At 50.8% G+C, this 9,998-nt stretch overlaps 2 protein-coding genes across 2 annotated transcripts; both read right to left on the bottom strand.

The window, feature by feature from the left end:
• Nucleotides 1-783: 783 nt before the first annotated feature.
• LOC135968935 (prothymosin alpha) lies at nt 784-1,883 on the bottom strand. The gene has a single exon (XM_065537591.2). The coding sequence runs from the start codon at nt 1,699-1,701 to the stop codon at nt 1,369-1,371; it is 333 nt and encodes a 110-aa protein (XP_065393663.1). The 5' UTR covers nt 1,702-1,883; the 3' UTR covers nt 784-1,368.
• A 3,853-nt stretch (nt 1,884-5,736) lies between these two features.
• On the bottom strand, nt 5,737-7,513 carry HBZ (hemoglobin subunit zeta). Its single transcript, XM_045382293.3, has 3 exons — nt 7,176-7,513; nt 6,141-6,345; nt 5,737-5,967 (listed from the first exon to the last, which is right to left on the bottom strand). Exons 1-3 carry the CDS (start codon nt 7,268-7,270, stop codon nt 5,839-5,841), a joined length of 429 nt encoding a protein of 142 aa, XP_045238228.1. The 5' UTR covers nt 7,271-7,513; the 3' UTR covers nt 5,737-5,838.
• Nucleotides 7,514-9,998: the final 2,485 nt, after the last annotated feature.

The raw sequence follows: 9,998 nt of genomic DNA, 5'->3' as shown, positions 1-9,998 counted from the left end.
GTGGTTCTCTGTCTGTGCAGGCTAGTGTCCTTGTTGATTTTAGGAAATACACAGTATGTGGAGGATATTTAGAGTACTGATATTGGCATCCCCCTCTCCAAGGGCTCCGAGAGAAAAAGCAACTGGGGGCAAGAGAGAGACCAGGCCAATGTGGTAGAATATTAACAGCTCGAGATTCTGGATGAGTAGTATTCGAGAGTTTCTATATTCTTGTAATTTTATTTAACAGTGTTATTGAAATAAAATTCACTTACTCAATGTGTACATTTCAATAATTTTTTTTTTTTTGAGACAGAATCTCACTCTGTCAGCCAAGCTGGAGTTCAGTGGCACTATCTCGGCTCACTGCAACCTCTGTCTCCTAGGCTCAAGCAATTCTCCTGCCTCAGCCTCCCAAGTAGCTGGGATTACAGGCATGTGCCACCAAGTGTGGCTAATTTTTGCATTTTTAGTAGAGACGGGGTTTCACTGTGTTAGCCAGGTTAGTCTCGAACTCCTGACCTCAGGTAAACTGCCCACCTTGGCCTCCCAAAGTGCTGGAATTACAGGCGTGAGCCACCACCCCCGGCCCATTTCAATAATCTTTTTTTGGTTCTTTCTCTAAGAAGTTTACTAAGTCACAGAGAACAGAAAATAAAAACAAAAGTCTCATTCTTTTTTTTTTTTTTTTTTTTTTTTTGTTAGAACAACTCAGCAAAATAAAATTCCTGTTTATTGTTGGACAACATTGTTTCACACATACATCAAACAGGCCAAAAAAAATAAACAGCAACTTCATAGACAAAAAAGGAAAAAAAAGAAACCTTTTATCTTTGGCCTTTTTAACCATCTCATACAAACCAACTACTTATAGTACAGCTAAGTACATACACAAAAAAGTTACTGGAATGCTCGGAATAAGATTGTTTTTCTGTTGTCGTTTTTGCTTTTTTTACAAGGTTTTTTTTCTCCTTTGAGATTATAATGAACATGGTCACACCACAAGTAAAGTCAGAAGTAGGACAGAGAACGCTCCGAAGGCTGGTTTGGTCATCCGAGATCATTAAAAATGGCTGACCCTAACAATATGTACAAAAATATAAAATGTAAATAAAAAATACAAACAAATTTCCTTTTTAAAGTACTTTTAAGAAAAAAAGCAGGGCCTTGGAAGTTTTGGTTCTTTTTTCCTCCCCTGTTGCAAATTCTCATGGTTTGGGTGGGGTGGTGGAGAGCGCGTGTCATCTGCGGATGGCACTGCCCACGGCGGGCGGGCGGGCGGGCCTCTCTACTCGAAGGTGACCACGTTTAGATTCTGAGACTGGAAGTGGAGGGTGAATAGGTCACGGCGGCCTTTTTTTTTTAGTTTAACTTTTCCTTTTTTGCTGTCTAGTCATCCTCGTCAGTCTTCTGCTTCTTGGTATCAACATCGTCATCCTCATCATCTTCAGCTGCCCGCTTGCCCGTAGCTGACTCAGCTTCCTCATCTTCATCTCCATCCTCTTCCTCACCATCACCTTCTTCTTCCTCCTCCTCTTCCTCCCCACCTTCTTCCTCTTCTTCATCTACCTCATTGTCAGCCTCTTGCTCCCCATTTTCCTCATTAGCATTCCCGTTAGCAGGGGCGTCTCTTCCATTTTCTGCCTCTTCCACAACTTCCTTCTTCTCCTTTAAGTCCTTGGTGGTGATTTCGGAGCTGGTGTCTACGGCTGCGTCTGACATGGTGGGGCACGCCGGTGATCCGATGCAGGGGATTTAAAAAGAAAGCGAGAGTTCAGGGACTCTGGCGATAAAGCTGCCGGAGTCCGCGGCGGCGGAGGAAGCGAGCGGCGGAGGCGGCTGCGGCGAGCAAGGAGGCGGACGAGGAACAATGCAAAGATGGCTTTTCAGAGCAGCCAGTGGGGGACAAAAGTCTCATTCTAATTGCTTTTTTTTTTTTTTTCTTTTGAGACAGAGTCTTGCTCTGTGGCCCAGGCTGGAGTGCAGTGGCGCCATCTTGGTTCACTGCAAACTCTGCCTCCCGGGTTTATGCCATTCTCCTACCTCAGCCTCCCAAGTAGCTGGGACTACAGGCACCCGCCACAACACCCGGCTAATTTTTTTATTTTTATTTTTTAGTAGAGGCAGGGTTTCACCATGTTAGCCAGGAAGGTCTCGATTTCCTGACGTCATGATCCGCCCGCTTCGGCCTCCCAAAGTGCTGGGATTACAGGCGTGAGCCACTGTGCCTGGCCCCATTTCCATAATTTTTAATATGTTCACATAATTGTGCAACCATCACCATAATCAATTTTAGAATGTTTTCATCACACCCCAAAAAGCCCCATGCCCACCAGCAGTCATCCTTGTTTCTCCATCTTTGTCTTATTTTTGCAGGATGTTTTTATTTTTTGATAATTTGAATATGTTTCAAAATAAAAGATTATGAAATTATGATACATATGGTATTAGGAACAATAAACTACAGAGTATTAGAGTGTCTTTGCAGTTCTTTTGGTCATAGCCAAGGTATTGTGTTCAGAAGTCACCTGGAACAATTCTTTTTTCTGATTATTATATCACGACATTCTTACATTGGTTCATTTATTTAAGTTGGTTTTCAGTTTGGGAGGTTTTATTTTCTCTCTCTCTCTTTTTTTTTTTTTTGAGATGGAGTCTCACTCTGTCACCCAGGCTGGAGTGCAGTGGCACAATCTCGGCTCACTGAAAGCTCCGCCTGCCGGGCTCATGCCATTCTCCTGCCTCAGCCTCCTGAGGAGCTAGGACTATAGGCACCCGCCACTGCGCCCGGCTAATTTTTTTGGTATTTTTAGTAGAGACGGGGTTTCACCGTGGTCTCAATCTCCTGACCTCATGATCTGCGTGCCTCGGCCTCCCAAAGTGCAGGGATTACAGGCGTGAGCCACCATGCCTGGCCCTCTTTTTTTTTTTTTTTTTTTTGGTAATATAGATAAGGTCTCTCTCTGTTGCCCAGGCTGCAGTGTGGTGGTGCAATCATAGCTTACTACAGCCTGGAACTTCTGGGCTCAAGTGATACTTCCCGCCACCCACAACCCAGCCTCCCAAGTAGCTGGGACTGCAGGTGCACCATCACGTCCAGCTAATTAAAAATATATATATATTTTTAGTACAGATAAAATCTTGCTATGTTGCCTAGACTGGTCTTGAACTCCCAGGCTCAACTGACCATCCCACCTTGGCCTCCCAAAGTGCTAAGATTCCAAGTGTGAGCCACTGCACCCAGCCACTCTTTTTGTTGTGTTTTGCTTTTTTAGAGACAGAGTACTGCTGTGTCGCTCAGGCTAGAGTGCAGTGGCACAATCATAGTTCACTGTAGCCTCCAACATCTGGGTTCCAGCAATCCTCCAGCCTCAGCCTCCTGAGTAGCTAGCACTGCAGGTGTGAGGTAGGAGGTGGGACTCTGCATGTACTCTAGAGGTCGGGCTCGGACACTGGACCAATATGAGGACTAGCTAAAACAAGTAGGGCAGAAGCAGCTTTCCATAAGACACGCTCACCAGTGTGCCATGGGAGTTTACCATCGCCCTGGCAACACCCAGAGATTACCATCCCTTTCCATGGCAGTGACTGGACCACCCAGAAGTTACCACATTCATCCTAGAAATTTGTGCATAAACTTTCCCTTAATTTGCATGTAATTAAAAGTGGATATAAAGATGAGTGCAGGGCCGGGCGCGGTGGCTCAAGCCTGTAATCCCAGCACTTTGGGAGGCCGAGACGGGCGGATCACGAGGTCAGGAGATCAAGATCATCCTGGCTAACACAGTGAAACCCCATCTCTACTAAAAAATACAAAAAACTAGCTGGGCGAGGTGGTGGGCGCCTGTAGTCCCAGCTACTTGGGAGGCTGAGGCAGGAGAATGGCGTAGACCCGGGAGGCGGAGCTTGCAGTGAGCTGAGATCCGGCCACTGCACTCCAGCCTGGGCGACAGAGCGAGACTCCGTCTCCAAAAAATAAATAAATAAATAAATAAATAAATAAAGATGAGTGCAGCAGTGCCTCTGAGCTGCTCTCCTGGGCACACTGCCTATGGGGTACCCCAGCTCTGTAAGGAGCAGTGCTCTGCTGCTGCTGTCTGCTGTGGCTTCAATATCAACTAGAGTTGCTGTTAAACACCACCAGCTTGCCCTTGAATTCCTTCCTGGGCAAAGTCAAGAACCCTCCCAGGCTAACCCCCAATTTGGAGGCTTACCTAACCCGAATCATCTGCTGCCACCATGCCCAGTTAATTTTTTAATCTTTTTGAGACAAGGTCCTGCTGTGTTACGTAGGCTAGCCTCCGACTCTTGGCATCAAGTGATCCTCCAGCTTTGGCCTCCCAAAGTGGTAGGATTACAGGCTTGCGCCACTGGCAAAGCCACTGTTTTTATTTTAATCTTATTAATTTTGTAAATTTTTTAAAAGACAGCGTCTCCCTATGTTGGCCAGGGTGGCCTTCAACTCCTGGCGTCAAGCAATCCTCTCTCCCTGGACTCCCAAAGTGCTAGGACTACAGGTATGAGCCACCATGCCCAGACTGAATTTATTTTTGGTAATGAAAAATATTTACACAATTCAAAGGTGAAAACTATGAAGACAGTCAGACTTGGAGGAGCTTCCCCTCCTACCCCTGTCCTTCCCTATCCTTCCACCTTCCCCTCCATCCCTACCTAACTTATTATTTGTATTCATTTCCAGTTTATCCTCCCATGGTTTGTTTTTGCAGAAGTAAGCACATGTGGGCACATACATGTCTGTGCATAAACACACATGTCCACACACAGCCTCACACATAGTTATGCATATGCTCACATACATGTGCACACACATATTCTTGTTTGCCCTCTGTTCTACCATTGTATACACACCATTCTAACCTGTTTATTTTCATTATTATAAATTATCCTCATTTTTTTTTTTTTTCAGTCGAGTTCTCCATTGTGTGGATATCCTTGATTTTTCCAGTTAGTCCCTGATGATGGACACTGGGGTTTTCAGGTCTTTGGCAAATCAGATGCCCCGGTGGACTTGCGCCCCGGGCTGGGATCCCTCTGCCCTGGATGAGGGGTGCCCAGTGGAGGAGGGGCCCCTGCAGTCTGATCAAACTCTTGGATTTTTGCCTATCAGGGAGGTGAGACATGGATCTCAATGAGGTTTTATTTTTGTGTAGTTTAACTTGCATTTCTCTTACGAGTGAGGCTCAGCCTCTTTTCCTTTCTCATTTCTGTGAACTGTGATCTGTCTATATCACGTCTGTATCCCCCACTAGATTGTCAGCCCCACCGGGCAGGGGGCTTTCTTTATTTCAGCTGCGGTGTCCATAGCCTAGAAACATGGCTAGGCTGTCTTACGCCCAGTAAATGTTTCATTGAGGAATGGAAGAAGGAATGAGTGAACGCAGACGCCCATCACTCCCCTCTTCGTCCTGATCGTTCTGAAATCAGGAAATAGTACACATTCGGGAGAAATAAAGAAGGAAGACCACGGAGGTCCCAGGGAGAGCCGGGGCGGGTGGGCGGCAGCACTGCTCCCCCTACCGCAAAGGCCTAACTGCACCCCTTTTCCACCACGCCTGGGTGCCGAGTGCCCCCCGCTCCCGCCCCGGGAGCTGCACATCCCTCTGCTTCTTATAGACCCTGGAGTCGGTGCAAGGATCTCTGCGGCCCAGCCGTGGCCGGGAGACAGCCGGGGCGTCCTCCTCCCGCTCCGCCTCCCCACGCGCCCGCCGCCCAGGGACCACAGAGACCAGGTGGACGCTGCTTCGTTCGTTGGTTTATTGGCGCATTACGCGGTAAGTGGGGCTGGGGAACCTGGAGGGGAGGGGCCGCAGCCTGTCCCGGGGGTCCCGGAGGCGGCGCTCAGCGGTACTTCTCGGTCAGGACAGAGGATACGACCGATAGGAACTTGTCCCAGGCGGCGTGGGCCTCGGCCGTGAAGTCGGCGGGGAAGCGCGCGGCCAGGGTGACCAGCAGGCAGTGGGACAGGAGCTGGGGGCGGGGCCGGCTCAGTGCGGGGGCGGGGCCTAGCCTGGGCCCCGCCCCTCCTCGCGACACCTCCCCGCCCCACCCAGAGATCCCGCCCCGCCCCGCAACCCCGCCCCTCCCCGCCCAGCGATCCCGCCCCATCCCACCCCGCCCCGCCCGCACCGCGCCCTGCTCACCTTGAAGTTGACCGGGTCCACGCGCAGGACGTAGGCGTGCAGCTCGCTCAGCTTGGACAGGGCGGCGCCGATGTTGTCGATGTTCTTCGCTGCGTCGCCCACGGCGGCCACCACCTTGGAGCCGTGCGCGTGCAGCTGCGCGGACCCCGGGTGCAGGTCGAAGTGCGGGAAGTAGGTCTTGGTCTGCGGGTAGCTGAGGAAGAGCCTGGGACGGGGGGCGGGGGCCGTGAGCTCCCAGCAGCGCGGCCTCCCGCCCACGGCCCCCGCGCCCTGCGGCCCTCTCCGAGCACCAGGACACATCTGCGACCCCGCAGCAGGCCCCAGCCCCTCCTCGCGGTGCCCGGCTGCCTCCCAGGCTGCCCTGTGCTAGAGGCCCCCCAGGTCGCTGCAGCTCCCGGCTCATCGCCCTGCTTCCAACGGGTTCTGTTCGCCTGATCCCCAAGTCCCCCGCCCTCCACCTGCAGCACGCCTGATGCCCCCAGCCCCTCCACCGTCTCCTGTGGCCACAGGACCTCCCTCCCAGCCCCAGACTGGGTTGCCCGCCACCCCTTCTGCAGGCTCATGACCTCCCAGCAGCGTTCCAGGGAAGGAAAAGCTCCCTGGCCCCTCCCAGGGGATCAGATGCTGGGACTTTGATACTGGGACGGTGTCCTGATCCCAGATGCTGGGATCAGATGCTGAGACTTTAGAGGCTGTAGTGCCCTGGCTGCCCTGTAAGGCCCTTCAGGTCTAGAGCAAAATTTTTCACCCTCTGCTTGTCAGAACCTGGGCCTGTGCCTGCTCAGGTCTCAGTGAGCCCAGATACCTGTGCAACTCCTAATCGTACCCTCCTTACCCTGCCCTCCTCACCGAGAGGGAAGGCTATCTGTCCCCACTGTCCCCTCCCCACTGTCCCCTCCCCACCACCCCCTTCCCACCATCCCCTCCCCACCACCCCCTCCCCAATGTCCCCTCCCCACCACCCCCTCCCCACCGTCCCCACTCACATACCTGGCCTCCCACCCAGTCCCTCTGGCAGTCCTGCCTGACACTCACCTCTCCAGAGTCTCGGTGCCGATGGTGTCGGCCTGAGTGGAGATCTTGGCCCACATGGACACAATGAGGGTCCTCTCAGTCTTGGTCAGAGACATGGCGGCAGGGTGGGCGGCTGCACTGGAGTTGGGCCTGCTCAGGACTGGCCTTGGTAGTGCTCAGCCCCCAGGGTCTCCTTATATACAGGGAGCTGGGCCCAGCCAGCCTGTGGCCATTGGTCAGGTGAGGGGAGGGGGCTGCCGGGGTGGGGTTTCTTATCAGATCCAGTGACAAAGGGGCCCTCAAGGCCTGGTGCAACTGGGGTTTGGGGGCTATCACTCCTGTTCCTCTCCTGTGGGCTTAGAGGGGGTGTTGGCCAGAGTCTGACCACAGAGTCTAGGAGAGATAGGGGCCCCACCCTCCCAGGAAGTCACTTCTGCATTTGCAGTCCAGTTCTGCACCGTCCTTATTCATTTCAGAATCACGACTTGGGGGAAACCACAGGAGCAGGGCCCAGTAAGCAGCCTCCTGGGAACCTGCCCCACGGTCTGCTGACACCGACCTCAGTCAGCCCTGCGCAGCCACATGCCAGTCCCCTTCCCCTTTGTCTCTGGGATTCCTGGGTTTCCTCCTTTCCTCCGAGAAAGCAAGGGTTCCGTCCACCCAGCGCTGAGGGGAGATGTACTGGGTCTGTCCCCCGACAAGCAGGAGGAGGCAGCAGGTCCAGGGACAAAGGAGAATTCATCTGATCTCATGTGCTAATAGGGATTGCAATATTGCTTTCCATATTAGTTATTGTAACATAATGAGGCAAATATACCTTTTAATTTTTTTTTCTTTTTTTGAGATGGAATCTCAATTTGTCACACAGGGTGGATCACAGTGCGATCTCAGCTCACTGCAACTTCTGACTCGCTAGTTCAAGTGATTCTTCTGCCTCAGCCTCCCAAGTAGCTGTGATTATAGGCACCCAGCATCATGCTTGGCTAATTTTTGTATTTTTGTAGAGACAGGGTTTCACCATGTTGGCCAGGATGGTCTTGATCTCCTGACCTCCTGATTCATCTACCTCAGCCTCCCAAAGTGCTAGGATTACAGGTGTGAGCCACTGTGCCTGGCCAAGTTTTTTTTTTTTTTTTTTTTTTAGTAGAGAAGGGGTTTCACCATCTTGGCCAGGCTGGTCTTGAACTCCTTACCTTGTGATCTACCCGCCTTGGCCTCCCAAAGTGCTGGGATTACAGGCATGAGCCACCACGCCCGGCCAATATCTTTTCAAGTATTTTGCCCATTTTTAAATTGAATGCTTTATTCTCGCACGGATGAATTTTTAGAATTCTGTGTGTCTTCTGGATGCAGTCCCTTGTCAGATATGCAATTTGCAAATGTTTTCTCCTAGTTTGTAGCTTGTTAGTTCATTCTCTTAACACTGCCTTTTTAGAGCAAAAGTTTTAATAAAGTCCAATTTATCAAAAAATTTTAAATGAAAAAAATTTTTTTTTTTTTTGAGATGGAGTCTTGCTCTATCGCCCTGGCTGGAGTGCAGGGGCCTGATCTCAGCTCACTGCAAGCTCCACCTCCCGGGTTTACAGTGAGCTTGCAGTGAGCCTAGATCGCGCCACTGCACTGTAGCCTGGGAGACAGAGCGAGACTCCGTCTCAAAAAAGAAAGAAAGAAACATAAGCAGGCCAGGTGCAGTGGCTCACATCTGTAATCCCAACACTGTGGGAGGCCGAGGCAGGTGGATTGCTTGAGATCAGAAGTTCTAGACCAGTCTGGCCAATATGGTGAAACCCCATCTCTACTAAAAATACAAAAATTAGCCAGGCCTAGCAATGTGCACCTGTAATCCCAGCTACTCGGGAGGCTGCTAAGGCAGGAGAATTGCTTGAACCTGGGAGGCGGAGGTTGCAGTGAGCTGAGATGGAGCCACTGCGCTCCAGTCTGGTGACAGAGCCAGATTACATCTCAAAAAACAAACAGACAAACAAACAAACAAACAAAAAACAAAAGCATATGTCCGTACAAAAGTTTGTGTGTATAATCCCAGCATTTTGAGAGGCCAAGGCAGGCAGATAACCTGAGGTCGGGAGTTTGATGCCAGCCTGGCCAACATGGAGAAACCCCATCTCTACTGAAAATACAAAAATTACCTACTAAAAATACAAAAATTATCGGGTGTGGTGGCACATGCCTGTAATCCCAGGTACTTGGGAGGCTGAGGCAGGAGAATCACTTGAACCCGGGAGGCGAAGTTTGCAGTAAGCCAAGATTGCACCACTGCCCTCCAGCCTGGCTGACAGAACAACACTTCATCTCAAAAAAAAAAAAAAAAAGTTTATTTTTGTTAAGTGGATTAAAAAATTTACTACCTTAAAAAAAGTTTGTGGCCGGGGGTGGTGGCTCAGGCCTGTAATCCCAGCACTTTGGGAGGACAAGGCGGGCAGATCACCTGAGATCGGGAGTTTGTGCTCAACCTGGCCCCCATAGTGAAACCCCGTCTCTACTAAAATACAAAAAAAAAAAAAAAAATTAGCCCGGTGGTGATGCATGCACTCACCTGTGACCCCAGCTACTTGGGAGGCTGAAGCAGTGGAATCACGTGGCTCACACATGTAATCCTAGCACTTTGAGAGGCCGAGGTGGGCGGATCACCTGAGGTCAGGAGTTCGAGACCAGCCTGGCCAACATGGTGAAACCCTGTCTCTACTAAAAACACAAAAATTAGCCGGGTGTGGTGGCAGGAGCCTGTAATCCCAGCTACTTGGGAAGCTGAGGCAGGAGAATCGCTTGAACCCGGGGGGCAGAGGTTGCAGTGAGCTGAGATCGCGCCATTGCACTCTAGCCTGG

Source organism: Macaca fascicularis, chromosome 20 (assembly GCF_037993035.2).
Source record: "Macaca fascicularis isolate 582-1 chromosome 20, T2T-MFA8v1.1".
NCBI lineage: Eukaryota > Metazoa > Chordata > Mammalia > Primates > Cercopithecidae > Macaca > Macaca fascicularis.
This window is presented reverse-complemented; position numbering and strand designations above follow the sequence as displayed.

Excerpts from the sequence above, each read along its gene's own strand:
- HBZ (XM_045382293.3), bottom strand. The coding sequence starts at position 7,270 with ATGTCTCTGACCAAGACTGAGAGGACCCTCATTGTGTCCATGTGGGCC. Across the intron at positions 6,346-7,175 it reads GGCACCGAGACTCTGGAGAG|GCTCTTCCTCAGCTACCCGC; the intron begins GTGAGTGTCAGG and ends CCCCCGTCCCAG. Across the intron at positions 5,968-6,140 it reads TGGACCCGGTCAACTTCAAG|CTCCTGTCCCACTGCCTGCT; the intron begins GTGAGCAGGGCG and ends CCCCGCCCCCAG.
- LOC135968935 (XM_065537591.2), bottom strand. The coding sequence starts at position 1,701 with ATGTCAGACGCAGCCGTAGACACCAGCTCCGAAATCACCACCAAGGAC.